This window comes from Pseudonaja textilis, chromosome 5 (assembly GCF_049901715.1).
Source record: "Pseudonaja textilis isolate UNSWEBS1 chromosome 5, rPseTex1.2, whole genome shotgun sequence".
Classification (NCBI taxonomy): Eukaryota; Metazoa; Chordata; class Lepidosauria; order Squamata; family Elapidae; genus Pseudonaja; species Pseudonaja textilis.
In genome coordinates, this window is record NC_141994.1 from 10,903,735 (window position 1) to 10,930,533 (window position 26,799).

The 26,799-nt window shown below is 36.2% G+C and overlaps 1 protein-coding gene across 4 annotated transcripts in view; it reads left to right on the top strand.

Annotated features, from left to right (window-relative positions):
* IL17REL (interleukin 17 receptor E like) overlaps positions 1-25,891 on the top strand; it is a 69,843-nt gene extending 43,952 nt beyond the window's left edge. Inside the window, exons 8-19 of one of the 4 annotated variants that reach the window (XM_026714092.2) lie at positions 741-812; positions 1,345-1,399; positions 6,835-6,998; positions 9,690-9,734; positions 10,694-10,751; positions 13,418-13,563; positions 15,468-15,533; positions 17,386-17,443; positions 19,239-19,355; positions 22,035-22,089; positions 22,432-22,484; positions 24,129-25,891. In XM_026714092.2, the coding sequence (XP_026569877.2) occupies positions 741-812; positions 1,345-1,399; positions 6,835-6,998; positions 9,690-9,734; positions 10,694-10,751; positions 13,418-13,563; positions 15,468-15,533; positions 17,386-17,443; positions 19,239-19,355; positions 22,035-22,089; positions 22,432-22,435 (840 nt within the window). In that variant the 3' untranslated portion in view covers positions 22,436-22,484; positions 24,129-25,891. The remainder of the gene's footprint in view (positions 1-740; positions 813-1,344; positions 1,400-6,834; positions 6,999-9,689; positions 9,735-10,693; positions 10,752-13,417; positions 13,564-15,467; positions 15,534-17,385; positions 17,444-19,238; positions 19,356-22,034; positions 22,090-22,431; positions 22,485-24,128) is intronic. The other 3 variants (XM_087934137.1, XM_026714093.2, XM_087934138.1) reach the window with 3 other exon arrangements.
* Positions 25,892-26,799: the final 908 nt, after the last annotated feature.

The following is a 26,799-nucleotide window of genomic DNA, read 5'->3' on the forward strand; positions in this document are numbered from 1 at the left end:
AAGCTTAACTTTTTCGAGACTGTGTGCAATTAAGAACTTCCAACAATTTCTGACTTCTTCCTCCAATAATGTCTTTGTGTTCTGCTTATGGATTTCCAATATATATTCCTGTAGTCAATGATGGGCTAGATACCCCTTAGGGGTCATTAGTAGATTTCTTGGCATATTCTTATGTCAGTAAATATTAGACTGACTCCTGTTAATTTTGGATCATGTTATCTGCTTTTAATGTTTGAACTAATGCTAAAGAAAGATAATGCAGAGACATGTAACTATAATTGTTGGAAAGCAAAGATGGATAAAACTTTTAAGCTCCGAGCATTTTATTTGGAAGGGAAACTGAGGGGTGTAACTGGGATTCAAAAATCTAAAGTCTTTTAATCTTTTTAAAAGGACTAGGGTTTTTCTCCATCTCTTTTGAGTAGATAGTTGTCTTTGGCACAACTGCAAAAGCATTTTCTCTCTTCCCAAGTAATCGGTGTGCTCTAAACATATACACGGAATTACTTTGAATAAGTCAAAAGGCAACTTTAATTCTACCATGAGCCTGGAACAATCCATAAATAACTGCAAAGTTTTGGAATATTAAAGCTTAAAGTGCGGAAGAAATCATCTTGCACCAGCTTGAAGTGGAACAGCAAAATGCCTGGATGATATTTGTATAGACACATACATCTTTCTGCATCTCTTCTGTCTGTAGAAAAATGTTTGACCTATCACCTGGTGTTTTATAATTTCAGATTCAGGGAAAAGACTTGACAAAATCTGCTTCTTTGCAATACACTCAACTGCTGCCTTGTCTCTGTATTGAGGTAAACGTTTCCATATAAATTGATGTACAAGCTAGCTCAATATATAGGAATCTTTCAAATGCCCATTAACAGCTGTCTACGGGATTGGATCAACATACAAAAAAAATCAGCTGGTATTTTGATTATGCCATTGTGGCCACTATCTTGACAGTTTTGAGCACATCCTACAGACAGCTCTGAGATCATGGCTTAGGGGAGAGGGCTAATCCTAAACGGAAACTTCCCACCCATGACACACAGATAACAAAAATCTCAAAATGGTTTGCATTAGTATTACATCCAGTTTTCAATATTTAATCATTACAAAAAAAAAAAATAGTGACATTCATTTTATTTAGATCTTTCCAGAGAGAGAACTGAGAGTTTTATTTTTGATGCATTCTTTCCTATTATACATTTATGTTATTTGGATTACTCCATAAGACACTTTAGGAGAAAGGCCACATTGAAAGTGTCATACAGGCAATATTTAATTGAAAAGCAATGTAAAACTTACAGTATTTGAACTAATGGATGCATATTTGAATTACAGGTATGGCCGGCAATTTTGGATGCACGAAGAGTGCAGTTGTGCCCATTCAAAAATGGCAAGTGAAATGTGCTTCTTTGCTTTTTCTGAATAATTCTAATCATGCAATTTCAGAAACATAATGGGTGGGAAGAATAATGTCACATGTAGCCCCCCCCCAATAATCTTTCACTTGAGTCATCTGAGTGGGTAGCATACACAAATTGTAGAGTAAACAACCCAATACATAAAACTGACTTCTTTTCTACAGATGTGTTCTTACATTTGCTTGTTTATAAAAATTTTGGAGTGAGCTCAAGCAGAACCTGACTGTTTTTCTTATTTTTCTAATAATGGGAATAATTGCAAAAATCTCCGTATTTTGGTTGCTATTACAAATCAGGCACATAACATTCACTTATCATTCTGATCTAATTGTAGGATGACCATGGATTCAGGTCAAATGACAGAATAGGCCATATTAGTATGATACCATAGGCCATGTAACGTCGATAGATAGATAGAGAGAGAGAGAGAGAGAGAGAGAGAGATAGATAGAGAGATAGGCAGAGATAGATTAGATGTAGATATATAGATATAGATATGTATGAAATAGCTCAATGTAAGAATGCATTTTGAGGTTTATCCTCTTCACCTGTACCACTGAACAGAACCACAGAATATTAACTTGAAAAACAATAAAACTATTGGTTATAAGCACCAGAAATTTTAAGTGGAACAGAAGAGGAAACAAGAAGGAATGACTAGTCTCTCTGTTCTGATGGTTTGTCCCAAGGGTGTGATTTTTATTTTATTTTTTATTTTATTTGTCAATTGCTTACAAGATAATAGGTATAAGTATAAACATAGTTATGAATACATGGATACATATAAGAAAAATAACAGAAACAATAGGACAGGGACAGTAGGCACATTGGTGCGCTTATGCACACCCCCTACAGACCTCTTAGGAAAGGGGTAAGGTCAATAGAAGAAACTCTAAGGTTACAGTTTTTGGGTTTTGGGGAAGAAACCACAGAGTCAGGTAGAGTATTCCAGACATTGACCACTCTGTTGCTGAAGTCGTATTTCCTCCAATAAAGTTTGGTGTGGTTTAGCTTGAGTTTGTATCTATTGTTTGCTCTTGTATTGTTATGGTTAAAGCTGAAGTATTCATTGACAGGTAGGACATTGCAATGTATGATTTTATGTACAATACTTAGATTGGACTGAAGGCGGCATAGTGCTAGGTTTTCTAGGTCTAGAATTTCAAGTCTGGTGGCATAAGGTATTCTGCAATGAGTAGAGGAGTGGAGAACTCTTCTTGTGAAATATTTCTGGACTTTCTCCACTGTTAATATCAGATATGTAATGTGAGTTCCAGACTGATGAGCTGTATTCAAGTATTGGTCTAGCAAATGTTTTATATGCTCTAGTTACAGTAGTAGTGTGATATTACCAGAGAAAAAGCTACGTAAGATTAGGTTAACAACTCTTAATGCCTTTTTGGCTATGTAGTTACAGTGGGGTCTAGCACTTAGATCATTTGAGATGAGTACTCCAAGGTCCTTGACAGAGTTTGGATCATCAACAAGGTCTTGACTATTCAGCTTATATTTTATTTTCTGATTTTTTTTTTGCCAATATGTAAGACAGAGCATTTATTTCTTGAGATTTGAAGTTGCCATTTGTTTAACCATTCTGATACATAGTCGAAGTCTTTTTGAAGGGTAGCAGAATTATCTGTGGTGTTGAATAGCTTTACATCATCAGAGAAGAGAACGCAGTTGCTCTTAATATGTTCACAGAGGTCATTTATGTAGAGTATAAAGAGAGTTGGTCCTAGAACACTGCCTTGGGGGACGCCACTGTTGACAGGTACAGAATTTGATAGGACGCTCCCAATTTTGACCATTTGTTGTCTGTTTGACAGGAATGCTTCTATCCAGTTATGCAGGTGTCCAGAGATACCATAAGATTTTAGTTTTAGGAGTAGTTTGTCATGTACCACTGAATCAAAGGCTTTACAGAAGTCTATGTAGTTTGCATCTATTGCTTTGCCCTGATTGAGTTGTGTAGTCCATATGTTTTTGCAGTGTAAGAGTTGCAGATTACAGGATAGTTTTTTCCTGAAACCAAATTTTTTATTAGAGAGTAGGTTGTTTGTCTCTAAGTGGAGGATAATGGATTGGTTTATAATTGATTCCATGACTTTACAGGTGACACAGCATAAAGAGATTGGTCTGTAATTTTTAACTAGTCTGGGGTCTTCCTTTTTGAAGATGGGGATGACCGTGGCTTGTGACCATAGGTTTGGCAAGGATCTGATCCTGAAAGATTTTTCAAAGATTATGCTTAGAGGTTTGGCTATGGCAGTGGGTAGCTTTTTAAAGTAGTAGGCACATATTCCGTCCGGTCCAATAGATATGGATGGTTTCAGATTGCGTAGTGCTTTTTCAACATTGTCTTCTGTAAAATCAATATGTATTAGATCATTGTAGTTGTCTGTGGTTCAACTAGGAAGTACTGGGCTTGATTCATTGCTGTTTACAAATACTGAGCCAAAGAATGTGTTAAAGAGGTTGGCTTTAATGGTGTCATCGTTACAATCTTTACCATTAGGTCATTTCAGAGGTGGGATGGACCTTGAGTTTTTTAGTTTGTTGTTTACAAAATTGTAGAAAGTACGGTGGAATTGGTGCATAGGAGGTTTAATGTGATAAATGGTGCATTCAGTCTTTATCTGGTGGCATAAAATGATTCAAACAGTGTAACAACTGGTTCGGTGAGGACATGCATTGTGCATGCATAGTGCCTTTGTTACTGACCTTCTCCACAATCCCAGTGTGTTAAACAGTTGACTTGTGGCAATCTCCTCTGCCGCGCGAATCAGCTGAACTTGAAAAACAGGAGATAAAGCACAGCCTAGAGCCCTGGCAGGCAGGTGGGCCCAACAGCTGATCGTCTAAGCAAACCAATCCAGTTTGCTCCCAGCTGATCTTTGGAGCTACCGGTTCACCCAAACTGTACCGAACTGGTAGAATCCCAGCCGTGGTTTCTTCCCTCAGCCTAGCAGTACTATACCTGGGCTGTGAAAATCCTGATGACTACCAGATGGGAGCAAAGAGTTACAAAATGATGCCTCTTGACTGCTCTCTTGCGGTCATCAAGATTTATGCAGCGCTTATATGATACACTCACTTCAGGCTACCTTTTTGCTCACCGGATTAAAAACAAAAATACTGATCTTGTTTACCTTTCAAAAAAGCAAAGCAATAAGAATGAACTATTTCAAAAACAAAGTGTTTTGTGGAACTGAACGCAGGCCTTAAGAGAGGCAGATTGAAGAAGTATCATCATGGATGCTAAGTAAGAAATAACAGCAAGCGTTGAAAGGGTCCACGCAGGACAGGAGAATCTGGCTTTTCTCTAGGGGCAACTTCTGTATCCTCAGCTGGCACTTGCAGTATCTGCAAAGTTCTTCCAACTCTTAGAAATGCTAGATGAGGCTGTGGAACACTGTGAAGTGCTTTGTTGTCACAAATCAAAGCTACTGTGCCCATGATGCTAACTATTGTTTGCATGTTCGACTCTTGAGCAGATGCTTAAGAAAACATTTAGGACATATTGTAATTTATGGAGTCTCACCAAAGCCAGTGAAGCGGTGTCATCTGAACTTCTTTATGATGTGGTTTCTCTATTTGCCAGAGCAACTCCACTTGCAGTGGTGATAAAGATGCTGGTTATTATTGTTTAAGCCCTAAATGGGTCAGGTGAAGAAGTGGTATTCAGTTGACTTTAATCAAATCTTATGGAAAGAAAAGTAAATAAAAAAACAGAAAAAGAGAGAGGACATTCTATAACTTTATAAAGATCATACCTTCTAGCAAAATGAATGAATTCTGCAAGATTATTTGATATGGGTTTCAAACTATTGGTGGTTATTAAAAAGGGATATTTTTCTGGCAAATCTATTGACATTATAAATATGATCTCTCAGACTGCAATCCACCTCAAGGATTTTTATCTTTCCTGGCTCAGTGAATACTGTGCAGTTAAGTTGAGATTTCACCTGCAAAGGTGTGACTGGTAGAATTTCCTCTGAGTTCCATAATTCAGAATGAATTTCTTACTCTTTACTCTAAAATTGAACCATAATAGAGAGCTAGCTTGTTCTCATTAAGATTAAATTGCAAGTTCTACCTCCGCTATCAAACAAGATCTGACAAGCAAAGTTTCCGATTTGTGGATGTTTCTATTTACTGTATATTCAAGCAAACATGAATTGAAGTTTTGGTTGGATATTACTCCACTAGCAGAGAGGAGTGGAAATTAAGCAGGCAAGGAAACAGATGTGCAGAGGGACAAGGGCGGGAATGTACCTTAACATCCATTTACCTTTTTAACCTTCATGAACCTGGGCTAAATGTTTGCAGAAGACTGATAATGATGAGCATCAAATCAAATAATGATGGGCAGCCTCATTCTAGTGTTATACTGTATTACAAATAATACTTCCTTATTAATTTTCTGTGGTTGATTATTGATTTTCTGTGGTTGATTCTCCCACTTGGCATCCTAGTACAGTACTTCAGCTCCCATGACCCTTGACCATTGGAGAGAAATGCATTCATAGCATGAAGTGTGAGATTTAAAGAGGGGGAAGGAATGTCAATTACATGAATTCAAACCACCACACGGAAGAAAACTCTGATCTATGTTTTTGTAGCACAAGTGATGAGTCCTAGGAGTAACAAGAACAGTTTTTTCTTTACAGTTCAAGAGTTAACTAGGTTCATGCTTCACACAGTTCAGATCAGGGTTTTCAGCCATCTTTGCTAGAAAAATCTAAAAGGGTACTAGATAGCAACAAAGATATAGAAAACTCTTGATTATTTGATGAAGGAATTGGGATTTTAAAAAAACTCAGATATGGTAACTGTCAGGTTTCCAAGTGATGAAATCCATTTAAAAAGAAAACCAAAGTCCATCTTCCAAAACAAATTCTTTTATTTAGGAAAACATTAAATTGGCAAAGTCCATGGTAATTCTGGATCCGACACAACCCGGAATTACCCCACAATATTAAAAGTTAAAAACAACCCCCCAAAGTCACATTCTCCAATAGAAGTAATTCAACGTTGCTTAATGTCATAAATCTCCACCTCAAGGGGGCCTAAGCACAGACAGTTCAGTTCCCACGGGAAGGAGAATCACCTAGCCAAAACAACTCTATCCCCACTTCTCCCCACTTAGGAATGTGGCAAGCCCTAACCCTTCCCCCCATGACTGCCACAGAGAAAGATATATTATGCCTAACTAAAACGGCTACACATATGTCAATTTCGGGCTTGACAGTAACCCAATGAAGCCACAACACTCTCCATCCTGAATTAGCCCACATGATAGTCATTTAGCATAGCCACATTTGGGGGAAATGATTCAGATCAGCATTCTGAATGATAGAGGAACTCATATTTATATGTCTTTGTTTTCTTCATCTCTTTGTCTTAGATACTAAGTCCCTGTGGGATAATATTGTTTATCAAGCTGCCACACAAACACTGTCTTGGGAATCTGCCTGTCCTGTTCATGTTACTGTCAGCCTTTGTCAACTGATGAAGATTAATGATCAGTGTGTTGATCTAGAGGGTACTGTCAACATTGCTGCAGAGAAAGTAAGTAATAATAAAAAAAGAAAATGTTCACTTTATAAGAGGCAGGGTTATTGCCCAGATCTTTTCACACTATTGGCTGTCATGAATGTTTCTTAGATGCATGAAACTTCATTTAGTTCAACTGAATCATTGTAGCCAGATTTATTAAACCATATTTTATACTCCTCAGGTTTCTATAATGAAGCCTTGTAGAGTGCTCAACAGCCCATGCAAATAAAAACAGAAGACCATTTATGCCTTTTTTCCCCTGATATTTGACTCACTTATAAAGGCCAAAAATGCACATTCCAATCCAACTTTCTCCAAGCTGAAAGGGGAGGAAAAGTGGGTTGCTCTAGGTTGTAAATACAGTACATTCCCTTTGACATATCTCCCACTTTTCTAAAATTTAAATCACACAGATGTCCTATTGTAAACATAGAAGACACTGCTTCATATTCTTTGACATGCATATGGAGCAACATCTGAATCAAGACACACTTATATCCAATGCTAATCCTCTTTCACAAAACTGGCACTAATGAGAGCAATTGCCAAAGATTTTGAATTAGTGTGAACTGCATGCAGACATAGATTTATAATGTAGATGCTTATCTGCACACATCAATAATAGAGAAGGTTTTCACAACTACATAATAGACTCTTTGTACAGTTAACTAACCATGTTTATTATGAGTTTTGGAGTGGGTGAGTCAAGACAGAGGGTATATGGATCTCTGGAATCCATTGATTTTCATTCGGTTGATTTTTTAAAATGACAACTGCATGGTAATGAAAGAACTATCACACACTATTAAGAGCACAAAGTAACCCCAAACATTTTCCTCCTCCATCACTTTTTAAAAAGGTATCAGATGTTCACAAGAATTCTAGCTCTCCACAAATACTCCTACTTCATATCAATGCTTCGTAAAGACCTGTTTGACTATATGGAAACATGTATTTCTTGAGTTTGAAGAGGAAGTTCATTTTGGCTTGCCTCATCATGTTGCAGAAATAAAAAGGCTATTTTTTGCAGCAATTCTGGGCTCTCCAACTCATGCTTCCTCTTATATCAATGCCAGAAATAGGATAATATATAAGGGCTTTCAAGGAAGTAATGAGACAGAGAAGTCCATTCTATGCATGAATGTGCATCATTTAAAAAAAGGGAATACACCCCCATCCCACTACGTGAATAGTTAGCAAAATAAATAAAACACTTCTCCTTTATATCCAGTAACTTTTAAAATATCTTACAGGGAAATCAAGAAAAGCAGAGTTCCATTTTTGACTAGTATTTATTTCATTATGGGCTCCATTGGCAAGCTCATTGTAAAGTTCGTACCCAATAGAATCCATACTGCAATAATTATGCATTCCTAGTCAATGAAGGATATTTTTTATACCTTTTTGGTGCATAAATGATATAACAAATGTCTTTTATTTCAAATTTCAACCACTTATCATAAAAAAGTTCCCAATGGGCAAAGGGACTAATTAATAGTGTTATGGTCTATTTTTGGGGTGCTTACTCATTTGAGCTTTTATTTTATTTATTAAACAGATTTATATGACCAGCAAAACCACACATAATGATTCTAGGTGGTATATAACAATAAAACATGACTATTCAATCCTACCCCTGGTTCCTTCTCCCTCATAGCAGAAACAAACACAGTCAAACAACTCACTTGATCAGCTCCATATCAATCTGGGGCCCATAAGATTATTGACAGAACCATGTCTTTGGAGTCTTACTGAAACGTAACAAGGTGGGGGCGAATCTTATTGCTGGGGGAATAAGAGAGGGAGCTACTACAAAGGAGGCCTTTTCTCTTAGTTCCACCAGATTTATTTCCTTAATAGATGAGATGTTCAAGAGTCTCTGTCTTCCTATTCTAGTGACAGTAGAAGTAACTGGAGAGAAGTGATTCTTCAAATAATCTGACCGCAAACCATATAGAACTTTAAAAAGCTCTAAAGTTTTGATTTGAGCCAACTAAAATTTCTGGATACTCTTTAAGAGCATCCCCATGTAGAACATGTTACAACAGTTGAAATAGAAATTGACTATGGCATGGGTGACTGTTACTCAAACAGGTTATGAATGGTCTTCTGTTAAGGATGCCATAATTTCCTCTGTCAGGAAAGCTCTGTCAGAAATTGAATCATGATGACAGGCTTATTGTCAAGCAAGGTATGGGGTTATTATGTAGATTTTTCAAAGCCAATTAAGAACCAAAACCAAAATGTATTTAACAGTGAATTCAACAAGGTCAAGAACTTCCTTTTTCTAGAGGCAAGTCTAAAGGGCTAACCACCCCTTTTCTAGATGAAATTGACTCTAATATACAGCATCCCACTGCTCGTTGTTAATACTCTTTTGAGATAGTCCCATCCCTTTCTTAGCCCCAGAGATTTCTTTTACAATTCCTGCTCTTAGCAGAGATTAGATCAGTCAGCCTTCATTACAAGAATCTAACATTCTTGTCCAAGTACAGAATAGTTTTAATGTACAGGGAGGAGTTAGTTATGAAGACAAATGCAGTTATGGAGACAAATAGGGTCAGTGGAGGTTGATTTCCCCCCTTTTTTACTCCAATTACATTCATTGTACATGATATATCATTAAAATTTCATAGAATGTTCTTGTTTGGCTGCTTTTCTTTTCAGGATTGGCTAACAATCTAATAATCTTTTCTCAATCAGGTGAAATATTCCCGAGTTGATACACATCCAAGCCTTTGCATCAAGGTATATAAAGGTCCAATTGTCATGTCTAAGTGAGAGGTTATGACCCTTATTCTGGTTTATGGCCTCAATACAGATTTGATTTGATTTGACAGTAATGACCTTTTCTAGTGATATGTCTTTTTGAAGCAAATGTCAGTTTCAGAAGAGGGTGGAAAGGAATTTTACAGCTCCTTCCCATCCTTTGCCAGTCCATTTCAATAGCTAATGCTGCTTGAACTGTACAAAAGTACATGATAAATGTAAAATGAACCATCTATATGTTGACCTTAAATATCATCACCTTTCAGAGACAATTTGGAAGAAAGAAGCAGGACTAATAATGTCAACTCTTTTGTTGGACCAGATTGCTAATTGTAGATACAAAATTATGATGGAAAGAGGTATCCAACAGTATGGTCTGGATCGCCTATGGTTGCAAACAGTGATTGATTTATTGAATAAACCACAGTTGGTTCACACAATACATTAATCTGTAAGCCATAGCTTTAAAGGGCAATGGCTAATTTATATCAAATTCATACTACTCAAATAATTTTGAATAATTTTGGCATAGCATGATTGATAAATCCAGCTCATGTTGTCAAAAAGCTATAGATATGGTAATGAATTGACATGCAGTAGATCATAAATTAGAATATGATGGAAATTATAAATTATTGTTACAAATCCATTATTCCCACTATCCTTCATTAAAATATCAAGGAAGAGTTTCAGAGTTTAATTCTATGGACATTTGTTTAAAAGTTTAACTGATTGGTTTTAGTGGGCTTACTATTTAGGATGCAGTCATAGCTGCTCTATTATTTGTTTGGTCTTATTAACCCTATAAGCAACATTGTCATTCTGCCCGAGAGGAGAATTTCTCCAGAGCATTCAGTATATTGCTTCAGTTTATTGCAATAGAAAATTCAAGCTGGATAACACAAATTAAATGTTAATTTCTTTTAAACCCTTTTTAGTTTGCAGCTGAGCACAATGTCTGGGTTAAATGCCCATTCAATCATGGACACTTTCAAGGTAAAATATCAATTGTAATGTAATTCTTTTCTTACATTCACAATAGATTAAATGATTAACAATAATAAAGCATATAGAAATAGTTTGGTCAATGCCTATCATAACATGTAATTGATTTCATTATTATCATTTAAACTTGAAGAGTTTTAAGGAAGGTGTGTATGTATCTTTTGGTTTGTGATATTTTTGTGATAGAATGTTGTCTGGATTCCCAGGAGGAAGGGAGTGCATTTCAGAGGAGCAAGAGACAACACAGTTTAGAGTGTGGGAGAAAGAAAGCGAAGACAGGTCCTCCCTCATAGTTCCCACAGTATATGTTTTATGGTACAAATGTCTTTCATGGCTTTGGAACATAGCGATTTTTCTTCATATGCGGTGTGTGTAGTGTTTATTTCTTTAGAATAAATCAAACATTTCCTAAGCTATAGGGATGCTCATTAAAATACAACTTTTGACTTCTGGGTCATCATCTACTAATTATATTAGCTTCTGGCTTTCTTCATGTTCCAATAAAATTTCTATATAGAATTTCTATCACCAAAACTGTAGTAAAATATTAAGTGTATTTCAATCAATTCAGTAAAATCTTAATTTCAATGAAAAGAAGTTTAATATGTGTTTATGAATCCCTTGACCCTTTCTGTCTTTTTTTTTAAGATAGGATGTCCTTATAAGGGCTCATCCATTGCCAACATAAAAAAGCAGAACAAACAGTTAATTTAATTGATAGGTTTTCAAATAGAATGTTCCTCATATAAGGAATACTTTAATACAAATAGCTTTTCATGATTAAAATTATAAACACAGATCCACTGAAAGAATAGGGATCACTTAATAGGCATTTAAAACCCTACCTACTTATCTGCTAATTCTGTATACTAAATAGTTGAAGGAGATATCTAGAAACTGCAGGTGAGTGTCACCCCCAAAGATCATCTCATCTATATGACATCAGAGTTATTTGTAAAAGATTGATTCATATACATCTCTGTTCCATAAGCTCTCTCCAAAAACCAATTACGATTCAGTTTTTCATTCTAATGGAAATCATCTGTACATTGACTATTTCAGACCGGTGCTGATTGTCTATTAGTCATTCAGGTCAAGCTGGAATCTGCAATTTAGGCAGGTTTAGATTAATATTTTCCAGGAACTCCCTTATTCCTTTCACATGTTCAGTATATTTAAATATGAGTATAAATTACTAATTAAGACTTGTGAGTTTAACTTAATCCGGGGTGACATTTTAAAGTGCGTGAAAGCACGACATCCCTGCTACAATCTTTGTAGCAGGGCGAGTATTTGTTGAAAACTTGGTTAAGGTTTTCCAGTTTTATTCTGATTGTTTGTTTAGTATGCTCCAGAAGGAATGAACTTTGATATTTTTTCCCCAATAGCTTTCTTAGGATCACATGGCCGTTTTACAGAATTCTGTAAAATGCCAAGTTATACATTTTACAGAATATAGAATAACCGAGTTGGAAGGGATGTTGGAGATCTTTCTTGTCCAACCTCCTTCTCAAGCAGAAGACCCTATATCATTTCAAACAAGTAGTTGTTCAATCTCTTCTTAAAAGCCTCTAGTGATGGAGCACCCACAACTTCTGAATGTTCTCATTGGCTGTTCTCATTGGTTAATTGTTCTCACTGTGAGCAAATTTCTCCTTAGTTCTAAGTTGCTTATCTTCTTGATTAAGTTTCCATCCATTGTTTGTTGTCTTGCCTTCTGGTGCTTTGGAAAATAGATTGACCCCCTCTTCTTTCTGGCAGCCTCAAATATTGGAACACTGCTATCATTTTACCCCTAGTTCTTCTTCTAGACTAGACATACCCAATTCCTGCAACCAAAATGGTTGCTAACAGGTTTGAATTAAACTGAATTGATGAAAGTGGAAGGTTTTGAATGCAGATTTTAGAAGTAGAATAAGACTCCTGGAACGGAGGATGCCTTTGGAGCTCACTTCAAAATTCCTTCATGGAATATGATTCCACCATAATACTATAAAAATGTAAAAATATTATGACTGTATGAAACATGTTTTGAAAAGAATGTTTACTATAATGTTATGAGAATGCATTTTGTTATCATTTGTAAGCATCAGAATGGAATAAACATCCACTGTGGTGTAGATATTGGTGAGTTAGACTAATTCAAGGAAACCGAGGTTCAACTGGAAATTCAGTGGATGATCTGGTCTGATTACTCTTTCTAAGCTCAATCAATCAGTATAATAATAAGGTTAATTATGTTAACTGAAATATTATTAATCCAGTTAGGATTACATACCATTTTGATGGGTTTCTTTCCGAGGTGGTATTCAGCAGGTTCTGACTGGAGAACCAGTAGTGGAAATTTTGAGTAGTTTGGAATACCACCTCTGACTGGCCCTGCCCCCATCTATTCTCTGCCTCCCAAGTCCCAGCTGATCGGCTGGGTCTTCTTCTGTCGCCCTGTACAGGAGAACGGAGATGGAAAGCAGATTAGTGGGGTGGGGAGGGAATATGGATTTTACAGTATCCTTCCCCTGGAGTGAGGTAGGAATGGAGATTTTACAGTATCCTTCCCCTGCCATGCCCACCAAGCCATTCCACGTCCCCCAAGCCACGCCCACAGAACTGGTAGTAAAAAAATTTGAATCCTACCACTGGTTTCTTTCTGTTTTCAGCTTGGAAAATGCAACTTGCTGTGATGGGACAACAAAGAGAAGTTTCTTTCACACCACATTTTGAAGCAGAGTTTTCAGTACTCATATGTAACAGGACCAACCTGCACTCATGCAACTCTACTGGAATCCCCAAAGCCCTTTCATTGGTTAGTGCAACTTTTTCATGTTTCAAAGGTGCTTAAGGAAATCCAACATGAAGGAAATAGGCCTGCCAAATTCATTTCACAGTTAAAATCACTAAGATGTAGAGTTGTAATTGCAGGAATGTCTTTATCTTTGATGGCAAACCTCAAGAGGAAAGAATGGTTCCAAGCAAATACAACTCAGGCAAATAAAGTTACTCATCTAAAGGAGGATTAGAGAGAGGAAGTAAACATATGTTGGACTTTGACTAGAGATCATTAATTGCGTTAGTTACTTCGCTGAACAATAACGAAAGTCAAGCAGAAACCAAAGTTAACCAATGTTAGAGGATTACTAAAAATGTGTATAAATGCAAGACTAGATTCCAATAAAGATCAGCATGAATCAGTTGATCATGATCAAACACCTTGACTGCCTCGTCATTACAAGACTAAGAAGCATGCAATGCATGAGGAACATCTATGTTAGAAAGGGCTATATATCTATATGCCCACTTACCATGGTCATAATCATTCACACATATGAACATAAGTTCTTAATGCTGCAGTATGTTTAAAGCATAGTGAACAACTACATGCGGCTGGACTGTAGCTATGATGGAATGTAGTGAGGAAGTAGAATCCTAGGAGGGAGGTGATGTACTACATAAGTGTAAGAGGCAACACAGCCCCTTCCTAATAGTTCACAGCAGAGGTGATATTCAGCAGGTTCTGACCAATTCTGGAGAACTAGTGGCAGAATTTTTAAGTAGTTCAGAGAACCGGCAAAAATTATCTCTGACTGGAGATTTTAACTTCCCCTGCCACGCCCACCAAGCCATGCCCACAGAACCAGTAGTAAAAATTTTTGAATCCCACCACTGGTTCACAGCATATATTGTGGATGCAGATAGTAGAGCTGTCAGTCTGGCAATATTGTGTGTCTTTATGTGTGAAACAATAAACACTCAGCTCAGAAGAATCATCACATGACATGGTCTGGGTTAGGGTTAGGGTTAGAGTTAGAATTAGGGTCAGTAGGCAAGGGATTTACTCTTTAGACATACATTTTAAAAAAATCCTAAAATGTTTTTTAGAGCTATGCTGGGAAATGAAGATTCGAAGACAAAGTTCCCATACTGATTTTTACATGTCCCCTCCTTCCAAATTTTCTCATAGTAATTTCACAGTCAGCAATTGTGGCTGACCTAAAAACTTATTTCTTAGAGTTGAGGGAATTTTATTTTATTTTTTTAAAAAAACAATCATATTTTTCTTTCAATGCTTCCAGAGATTATTACATCTGGATTTTCAGTGTACAACGCAATATTGTATAATGAATATGCAATATTGTATAGTTTTAAAATGAAATATTTATTAAAGGATTGACTGCCAAACTCTTAAGTCCAGACTGATTTGAATAAATTGGAAATCCCCTCCTTGCTTTTATATCAGAGACCAAGCAGAGAGAGAGTATTATTTTTAGGGATTTGGGGGTGGGGTGGATGTCAACATAATTGTAAGTCAATAGTTTCTTTGGGGCAGTATGTAGAGTATACTGTATTTTCTCTCTCTGTCTCCCTCCCTTCCTCTCTTTATTTCATATCTTGGAAATCAATGTGTCTACTGACTGGCATCTATGTTTTGTATGATATAAACAAAGGGCAATTTCAGAAATTCCAATATGATTTTCAGAGTTTGAGAAAATAAGACATATTCCCATGTATCCCCAAATGTTAAACCAATAAACAAGCATCATCAGATGACTACCACAGCATAGCAAGTGACTTGATGAACATGTCAGGAGTATAATAGAGGAAAGCTATTATGTTTTGTGAAACCACAGAATGAGTGACAGGCAACAGTTCAAAAAGATTATACGGCTTTATTTTCTTGAAGTTAACTTGGTTCTGACTTGTATTTTTCAGGATGGATTAAGTTTACCATCTGTCAACATTTCAGGGAAACCATGTGGCTCAAATGTCTGCATTAAGGTATATATTTTGATATTAAGCTCTCTTACTGATTTGCATGCAATTAACAACTAAAAGTGTGTGTGTGTGTGTGTGTGTGTGTGTGTGATAAACACATAAAAGATCTCACCTCACCTTAAAATACAATGACATTAACAATCTGGGAAGTGATCCAACATTTTAAATTATGCAAAGCCACTGGCTGACAGAGATCATATTTTCAAAATTTTCTCAGAAGATGATCTGGATTCAGTCCCTGCTTTATTTGGAAGTGAAATTCCTAAGATGTGGAGAAAGCAGAGCCCAAATAGCTGCCAATAAAGATGAGAAGTAGGAGCAGCATCAGAGCTGTGCAGGATGGGAAAAGCCTTTGTACCCTGAGGACCATGAACTGAGGGCAATCACAGCATAAGTAGCAACAAATCCAGCAGCAGACCAGTTTCTTGCATTTTTAATGGCCGACTGAGGCCAAGAGCATGCACATAAAGCAGTACTAATAAACACACCTCTATAAATCAACCAGCTAAATGCAAACATTAGGAGCAGTAATTTACTTTCCAGGCAGGATTTCTTCCTCCTACTTTTAGGTTTGGGGTATATAATCTAGTGGCCAAAGCATCCATATTGTCAGTGTGTATTTTGCTGCCTTGGAGCATAGCTCATCCTGCACGATCTTGCACCATTATTCTTGAGTGTGTATAGGTAGGGATCCTGAAAGTGGAGTTGTAAGTGGAGTCACTCAAATGCCTTTTAATTTGCTAAGCTTTGGTGTTTCCAATTTTCTGGCACATTTCTGTTCAACTAGGAGCACCAGGAAGCCTTTCAAGTGATCTTCTGATGTGGTATTTTGCTTCAAAGTATTCTTTATAAGTTCAGGTTTATTATTTCTCTGCAGCTATCATTGTCACAAGTAAAAAAAAAAAAAGCAGAGAGGTATTGCTGATGCACTTTTCTCTCTAAAGAATTTTGACCGCTTCCATTTGGTTGATTATCTTTATTTTTTAAAAAACAACGACAGATTTCAGCAGTGAGTTGAATGAGAATAATTGCTCTGGAAATGGGTTTGATAAGCCTTTTGTTTGATCAGAAGTTCTCCACACAGATCAACATAAGGCTTAATGATAACTTTGCTGCCAGCTAGTGCAATCACCGGGATTGTTGCAGTGCAGAAATCGAGTAGCCTTTGAGCCAATCACTCTTTCTTAGCCCTTGGAAGAAGGCAAGGGCAAGATACTTTTGAAAATGCTGTCAAAAAAACTTCAGGGGCAGTCACCAGCAGTCAGGAATGACATGAAGATGCAAATATACTGCATAGACCCAATGAGAAGATTTTCTTTCTATGCACTTCTTTCAAAATAGGTAAATCCTATCTTGAGAACAGCATTCTCAACCATGGTAGTTTGAAAACGTGTGGGCTTCAGCTCCAAGAATTGAGGGCATGGCTGGCTGGGGACATCTGAGAATTGAAATCCACATATCTTTAAGCTGCCAAGGTTGAGAAATAGTATTTTAGAAACTGTGCTGGCCAACTTGAATCTTTTTGAAGTAATTCCTATGATATCTCTCTCAGAGTCGTTGCCTCATTATTCATGCTCACAAAACGCTGTTCTTTTTAATAAGGGAGAATGTTTGTAGATCAGGATTGAAATGAGGGGTTAAGGTCCTTGGTGCTCTCTGACCTTGGTTGTTTTGTTGAAGAAGTTTCATCACCCAAATTAAGAAACAATTTTTAAAAATCTTCCCTCATTTTGTACTTTATCTATATGCTAAAAAAAACAACCCTGAGAATATATGTACTTGGATTTTACTGCATGTTGTCTCTCATGATTATTCAGGAAAATGTTTTCTTTTCTTTTCTTTTTTTCTAAACAAGGGATGGAGGACAGATGTGGACTATTCTGTTTCTTCATACATCTGTGATTTACCCTGCAGTAAGTTTCAATAAAAAAAAAGGCTACTTCATATGTGATAAGGCAAAACATCCAAGGGTTCCTAACATAAGTGATTTGGGAAGCTGGCACACTACTAAGTGCTTCTCAACTTTGTCAATTTTAAGATGTGTGGACATCTGCTCTCAGAATCGCCCAGCCCCAACCCCATGGCTGGTTGAAGAATTTTAGGAGTTAAAGTCCACACATCTTAAAGTGACCAAATCTGGAGAGTTAGAGTTTTCAACTAGTTGTGGTGGGCAGTTGATGTACTTTGGTCTTTGTCAAGACTATTTGCCTCTTGAATATGAAAGGTTGTTCTGAGGACCCCATGAAGATGTCCCAATGAAGTGAAAACCTTTAACAAATACATATGGACCGTTGAGGTTGCCATCCTGGTGATAACTGCAAGAAGATAATATGCAGCTACCAAGTTTACAGTCATGATGGCCATGGGAGGACAAACTAAGAGAAGATATTGAATTAACAAATAAAACCTCCAGACATGTAGATAAAATCTGACAATGAATGTGATGGCAGGCTAAAGATGAGAACTAGTTTGGTGTAGTGGTTAAGGCATCAAACTAAGATAGCCTGAGTTCTACTCCCACTTTAGGCATAAAGCTACATGTGTGACTTTAAGCCAGTCATTCTCTCAGCCCTAATAAGGAAGCAATGGCAAGCCAGTTTTGAAATCTTGCCAGGAAAAATACAGGATAGTGAAGGCAGTCATCAGTAGGCAATGCAGACTCAAAGGTACCAAAAAAAAAAAGGAAAAAAAGGTAAGGATTCTCAAGATGATTATCTATGAGATTCAGAGATGTCTGCCTTGAAAATAGCCTATGGTGAAGTACAGTATATAGTATGGTCAAATATGAGGTGTGGAAATGACCACAGGAAATACTTTATGGCATTTTATATTACATCATAAAATGTCTTACAATAATTTAATGTTATAAAATGTTTTATAAAATTTGCCAAATTTCAGTTCTGTGGGAGTCAAAGCTGCTGCATTTTAGATGCACTCTGTAATAAGTTAATCCATTTGAGATACTGTACCTTAGTTCAAAAATTCTTGCCCTATGGTGCACCCACCGTTTTGCACAGTTAAAGGTTATAGACAAATAGAAGAATTGTAATAGTATGTAGATGAAGCACAGTACTTACAGATTTCTCATTGTTCAACAAATTGTACTGAGGGCAAAGGATACAACAGTATTTTGGGAGCGTGGAGGAGCTTTGATAGCTGTGTTTGGCCCAAGAATTATATTCTTATTCTCTGTCCATTCTTGTTCTAATAAATTAGGAAACAAAGATTCTTTTGCATATTTTCAAAGAAAGAGGAATGGAAGCAAACAAATTATAAGAAACACGGATATAGAATTCCTAAAATATAGAATTCCTTGTGTGTATCTCATGTATTTCACCCTTTCTCCCACTCCCAACAATTGAAAATTGGGGTGTTTCATTACTTGAATTTCCAGCAAACTATCCACTGGGAGGCTTTCCATATTAGTGGGGTCATGTGGGTTCATGATGAAAGCAACACTCCTGTGATATTTGGAGTAGGTCAACATCCATTCCGCTTTTCTGTCTGAGCATGATGATTAATGGTAAATACCCATAAATCCCTGTTAATTCATTTACACGGTGCTTTTGTTATGAAGCCTGTCAGTCTGTTTTTTCTTCATAATGATTTGGCTTTGAGTAGAAGAACTATCAAAATTTAATAAAAGAAAATAATAAGGCCTACTTATTCTTAGATGAGCATCTAAGATACTATTTTGTTTAATTCCAGACTCTTCTACTGGGACTCAAGAATATTATGAATATTCCTTAAGCATCCTCTCTCTCATAGCATTTCTTGCCATATTTCTAATCATGTTGGCTCTCCTTGGACACAAACTTTTGTCAGGTACTGATTTATGCAGCGGAAAAGTCAACAATTTTGTTGTAACAATAGAACATTAGTTTTAATTGATCAATTTTAATTAATCAACACTGGCTTGGAAGTTTATAAGAAGTACTAACACACAATCAGCCAAAGGCTTGTTATCTTAGCTTTGTATTTTCACAATAACATTCAAAATTTGCATAGGGAAAATGTACAAGAGGTTGTTTTTTTTAATGATAGCTTTTACAATTCCATCATGTCAATTTTTCTTTGAATATTATACTGAATGCTCAGGGCATTTTTTACTCATTTGCAGAAAGCTTAGTACAGTTGGAATTATTCCCTTTTCAAAGCACCCTTTGTTATTATTTTGCATGTAGTGAAATCTATTTTTATATGAAATTTTATTGAGATCCAGTGGCAGTAATAATAAAATATTGCCTATGAAGAGGAAATAGAAAGCAAGGATTGTGGGTACCAAATCTTCCAGTAATGAATTCATAATTACATTATCTTCATTAATTTAATTAATTTTTAATGTTGAATTTTAACTTGCTTTGCCTCATTTAAATTTTATATATAGTTTTAATATTTTAATATTTTACTTATGCACCTCCCAGAGTCCCTTTGCAATGAAAATAAGCACCTATATTTTTATAAATAAATAAACAAACAACCAGGGACAATATCTAAAGCAGGCGTGTCAAACTGGTGACCCACGGGTCAAATCGACAACACGATGCGGGCAAGTTTGACACCTGTGGTCTAAAGCATCCTTTATCAAGCATCATGTTCAGTGTGAGCTCTGAAGTCAAATAGTTTATGTCCAGCCAATGCTGTCTGGGTAAAACATGCAAAAGGAGCAAATCAGTACAATTTCTCCTCACACACACACTTTTTTTTTTGGGGGGGGCAAACCATTTTAGAAAACGTATTCTAGAAGTGTGGTAGGTTTCCCATTAGCAGCACATCCATCAGGGCAGGTAGAATCCATTCCAAAATATCCATTTCTTATCAATGGATATGGTTGCTTTCCATTGCCACCTTGAGCACCCCAGTATGCTACTTACTCTCTTTATTTTCTTTTTCCAGGAGGTACTGCATTCCCAAAATCTTTTCTATGAATGCTTTTGGGTATTATATGAGACCCAGAGACAAGAATTGCTAAGGCATTTTTAGATACGCAGTTCATGTCGTAGTTGGTGCTGCGTTTTAACAATGTGACTACAACCCATAAAAATAAATTTAAAAAAAAAACACTAAAAGCAAATTGTCTGGGGTATGCCAAATACCCAAAATGTCCATAAGAAATTCTATATGTACTTATTGACTTTTGGATTACAAGTTCAGGCCACCACATGACTGCAATTATCTCTAAATCTCTTTCAAGAGAGAGATTGATCCTTTCTGGCTTCAGCAGTAAACGTTAATATTTGTATGAAATCTCCAGTTTTGTTTACATAATAGATTTGGATTTTATACTTGACACTTACAGAAGGCCAATATTCTGTAAGTCCATCTTCCTCAGTTTGATACTTTCCAACTAGTTTGAACTTCCTATAATTGTGCCCTACAGAAGTTGCCACATTCATTGGAAAATATAATGTTGATTCTAGAATTCCAGTGATAAAGATTGATAGTATTTTACTTCCCTTTCACACTTGAATGCATCAGTAGATATGTTAATATGCCCTGCTGTAATTCCATTATCTGATATTTCTCCTAAAAAGCTAGATTTCTCTCTGTGGCTTTCCTGTATATGCTTTCCATTTCTGAGTAAGAGGTGTACAAACAAAATCAATGTGTGAGACATTTGTAGCCTCTTCAGGACACAGTAGGTTTTGTGAAACAACTCTCATATTGTCTAAGTAAGACTGTCCATTCTAATATCCAACTATAAAAAGCCTTCCAATTATAGTGTCCTGGTGGATTTCTATGTCTGATGATTATTTGGGAAATTAAAAAGTCATAATATGAACTTATTGGCTGATTCACACATACGTGTCATATTGTCATGCTTCCCATAAGTTACCTAGTGATTAATTGATCATGTAACCTGTACTGAATTGCAATGTTCATACTTTTGTTAAAAAACATTGAGCAGTAGTTTGTAATCTTGTTTATATTATTTGATCTTAATACTGATATTACGATAATTGTATGGTCAAAATGCAGAGGTGGTATTCAGCAGGTTCTGATCAGTTCTGGAGAACCGGTAGCAGACATTTTGAGTAGTTCAGAGAACCGTTAGTGGAAATTTTGAGTAGTTTGGAGAACTGGCAAACACCACCCATGACTGGCTGCTCTCCCATCTATTTGCTGAACTATAAAATCTCCATTCCCTCCACACCCCACTAACCTGCTTTCCAGCTCCCTACTCCTGTGAGGACAACAACAACAACAACAAAAAAAGACCCAGCCAATCAGCTGGGACTCTGGAGGCAGAGAATAGATGGGGGTGGGGCCAATCAGAGGTGGTATTTGCCAGTTCTCTGAACTACTCAAAATTTCTGCTACCGGTTCTTCAGAACTAGTCAGAACCTTCTGAACACCACCTCTAGTTCTCATTTAATATGTTCAGCATGTTTCAGATGGTCCACCAGTTTCCCAGTGGTTGGGAGATCCTAGTTCTAAAGATTATGTGACATAAAGAGCCACATCAGTGAAGAACAGAATTAACGGATAACATTTTTTTCTCAGTTAATTCTAGGAAGACTCATGAAGAGAAAAGTGTATTACACATGATAACACACAGGTAAGCATGTGTTTTTGTATAGTTCTTTGACATTTTGAAGAATCTTTGCTCTAAAATGCAAGTAATTATTTTACAGTCAGTTTGTCATGAATTCTTAAAATTGGGGATAAATATTACAGTTGTTTTAATATCAGTAAAATAAAAGGTACTGAATTATAGCTAATGTATGAATATAATTAAAAATGTCAGAGGACATTCCATAGCTATGAAGCATATTTTTACAAATACATTTATAAAGTTCTAATATTGAGAGAAGAAATGTTCTTCTGTTAGAATTTCTGATTTCACTAAAATTACAATTATTCCTGTATGAAATAATGTAAAGCTTCTATTTACTTTTAGGTAACCCAGTTCTGGAGAAAGATATGAAGTATATACCTCATGCTTCTGCCTTGGTAAAATTTCATGTAAAGAAACTGTATTTGGGTTGAGACTATTTAAGTTGGTTTAGGACATAAATAATTGGTAGTTTAAATAAATTTATAGCTTGTCATTTATTATTTAATTTTAGTGATGTTTGGGAATGAGATGTAAATCCTCTCACTCTCTGAATTGTTAAATCATCACATATTACTCTAGATAATTGCTGTAATCTTTTACCTAGAATGTCAACTAGAACTCACAGTCTCCTGGTGTCTAGCCTGATGCCTTAAACCAAGGCTGTCAAACTCCCAGCCAGTGGGCTGGATGTGTTCTGCACTGGCCACACCCAATTTAGTGAAGGGGAAAAAAAGTCCCGATAAGTCACATGACACCACCATGATGACATGAGTTTGACACCCTTGCCTTAAACCATTAGACCACACTAGCTATCTCAACTCAAAGATTTAGATCACAACCCTTAATCTTTACATGACTTTCATGCATAATTGGTTGCCTACAATAATTTCAGCCAACCTTTGTTTTTAGAAAAATCAAAGTAGTCGCAAGGAGCCAAAAGTGACTTGATGACACATAATTAAGTTTTGCATTTACACTTATCTGCGTAACCTAAAATTTGCTTGTTAGCAGACCTTAGCACACAAAAATAACTGAGTCCAGAATGCTAATTAGTTTATAGAATCTGACCATTTATTCCAGAGTATTTCCATACCAGAGATTCATCATATTTTAACCTGTCACCCAGCCATCCCTGTAGTGCTGTTTCACTAATAGAGATGGGTTTTATATGACCATAGCGATGGCTGATACTGTAAGGTGCTATAAATTACTGTGTCTTGAAACATTTTCATCTGTATTTAATTGGTTTGAAATGGCAAGCAGCCGGAGAGCTCTTAAAGCAGCATAAAATATATCATAGAGAGGTCCAATTTGGCCAGGTAAAAGGAATTAAAATCCTGCTGTTATATATGTTTATCATTAACTGCAATTATGTACATTATTACTCAACAGTTTCCCATTAAGAGAATTGGTATTTCCATGGATTCGTCTGATTGCCAATTTAGAAACATTTTATATACTGTACCTAGAAATCTAGTAACTACAGGGAGGATGCATTAATGCCTTTCCTATTTATTTTGGGATGATTTGTTTTTATTTATATATGTGTGTGTGTGTGTGTACATATATACATACATATAACATTAAAAATAAATAAATAATAACATACATATACATATGCATATACATATATATTGAATAGGGATATATATCTGACATATTTTAATAGCAGGCGGTTCCCATTTGGCAAATTTATAGAAAAGGTATGCCCCTTTTATCAATAGAATCAGTAGCTTCTACTTCTTTTGTGACAGACTATATTTAAACTGTTTTCTACTTATATATTTTGCCTACGTATGCCAATGAAAAATGATACATTTCCTGCTTTGCAAGCAAAAATTTATTACCTATTGCCTAATGATATAAATTACAGCTACTTCAGCCTGCCAATATTTGCAGAACAAGCTCTTTATAGGAATATATGAGCTAGTGAAACAGATTGGTAGCCTTAGAGACTGATAGAAGTGCAAATGCATAATTGCACTTTTCAAATTGCAGATATTTCAAGAGTCTTGTGTCTCATTTTCTGTTTTCCTCAGGATGAAATAGCACCATTTGTTTTATGTATGAAGAAAAGCAGACAACTTAGCAGGATGTTGTCACTTCCTCCGTCTTAAAGTAATTGAAAGATTTCTCTACTGTAAATGGTTTACATGTGTAAATAATCCTCTTGTGTGCCAGAGGTCTTCCTTGACTTCAGAAACAGGAATAAATTTTTGTGAAGCAAATTCCTTACCCTGTGCTCTATTGTCTCCCTTCCTGAAATAATTTGATAACAAAGCTTCTTTTTGTAGACAGTTTGACTTTCTCCTAAATCAATGATGGTGTCCTTTATATTTGTGGAACAAAGCCACGCACAAACCAACACAAGAGGAGGGATTGGAACCTGGACATTTCATACATAATTGACAGTTTTGTTCTCACCCTCTTGATGACCAATTTCATGAAAATAAATCATGACGATAATACTATAAGTGTAGTTCATGGCATTTTAAAGCACTACTGTATCATATAGGATGGATCTATGATAAAATATGCCCTGTAATGTAAAAAAAGAGATCACTGATCTCTATGGTTCTTTCATGTTTTATATACCTTTCCCTTAAAAGTACTGCTATGGATAGAAACCTAGCCCTTAAACATGAACTGGCATGTGACACAATGTTTTCAGTGTTTAAAGTTCTGGGCACACTTTAGACAGAACTGAGTTCTATTGAATTCTGTGGGACATGTGTCTTATTTTAGTTGTTATGTACAGGTTCTGAAAGAGCCTGTTACTGATTAGTGGGCTGCTCCTGTGAACTGTCCATCATCTGCTTCCTAGAATCTAAACTAGCTTTGTCAGACCATTTCAGTGTTCAGTGGCATTAGGGTAGCATCTTTTCAGACTAACAAATATTCTGGAAAAGCATTAACGTCTGTGAGAACAGCTCACTTAATCAGATTACATGAAGTTTATGCCTCTTGATGTTTTGTTAGTAGGAACAGGTGCTATCAAACTCCCAATTTTGGGGTACCATAGTGTTTCTCAACCTTGGATGCATGGATTTCAACTCCCCAAATTCCCCAATCACAATGCAAGCTGGGTAATTTTGGGAGTTGAAGTTCATGTACATCTTAAAATTGCACAGATTGAGAAACACTGCCGTAGATTAACGTGGGTCTTCTCTTAAAGATCCACAGGAATGCTCCAATTACTACAGTATATGACTTCTTTTCCCTCCAGCAGTCCTCTTAAAACCTTTTCACCCTAGTCTACATCAAAATCTAAATGAGGGAAGGGAGTGTGAGGAAAAGGTAAGGAAACTAAGGGAGGAATATAATAAAAAAGCAGTGGCTTATTGAGTACCTTAATAAGGTGGAGTTTGATTATATGGTATATCTCCAGCTGAGCTACCCTGGCCTAAGCTAAGCTTATGAATGGGCTATGTTAACTAATCATATGTGGTTTTTCTTCCAAATAAAACCTTTGGCTAGGATTTGATCTTTAGGATTTTAAATTATTGCAGTAAATAAACACAAAAAAATGTGTTTATCTTTCTGAGAAAACTGTATTATTGGTATTGGCCACAAGGAGATATTTGGGCCATGTATAAATAACTTTGTAAAGTATTTAATATTTAACAGAAATCCAAAGGACATGTGGAAACATTATTTTATGTTCCCAAATGGGTAGCTGTAGTAGTGTTTTGCAGCAAAAGAGACAGCAAGAACATGTGTTCTTTCGTGTCAATGTTTTATATATTACTGTCAATATTTATACTTGCAAAGGAAAATAATAAAATACTCTGAACTCTACAAATGTCAAAAGTTTGTCATCTATTTCTCCTACTGTCATACAGTCTTCATTTCTCGTGAAAAATGAGTAAAGTTAATAGGCATGAAAATTATGCTGTCTAGACTCTAAACCATGTGGGATTACTTGATTTACACATGCAATGGTTTCCACAGCCCCACATCTTCCCAAATGGGAGACATAGCGAAGACTATAAAAAGCCCGGTGGTAGAGACACTTTTTCCATCTGTTGATTAATTTGTCTTAGGTTTTCAGAAGGCACATTTCATAGAAATGTGAAAATACAAGCCATGTTGAAACAAGGGAGTGTTCCTTCTGAGACATTTGTCACCCCCACATTCTTTCTGTGAAGTCAGCTGCTGCTTTTTTGACCATTGTCTAGTTTGCTGGGGTATAATTATAGTTTCATAATCGTTTCAGACTTGGTTGCTCCTTTGCCACTTTCAGAAAAAAAAAAATAGAGACATATGAACCATACATTGAACATTTCCTCAGTACACGTGGTGCTTCTGGTTTCATTCTAATTAGGTTACTAATTTGTATGGCTTTTACTCATAATTGTATGAATAAGCCTGAGATTTTGGTCTGGGGAAAAAAGAACTTCTTGAAACTGAAGTGGGGAATTACATAATTATTCATTATCAGAAAGCTTCATAACATTGGAATGGATCTATGTTAAAAAGCTGCAAAACAGGATTTGTTTTTGTTGAGAATTTGTAACAAAACTAAATGGCTATAATCATGTTTCAATTTTCTGGTGGAATCGAAGAAAGTGCAAATAGTCCATCTTATTTTCAAATGTCCTGGCCATCTTTTGTTTAGTACTGATCAACATTAAAGAAATAGTGACTGCTATGTTCACGTGCCCCTGAAATCGTGTGACATGGAAAACTAATTTCATAATCACTTAAACA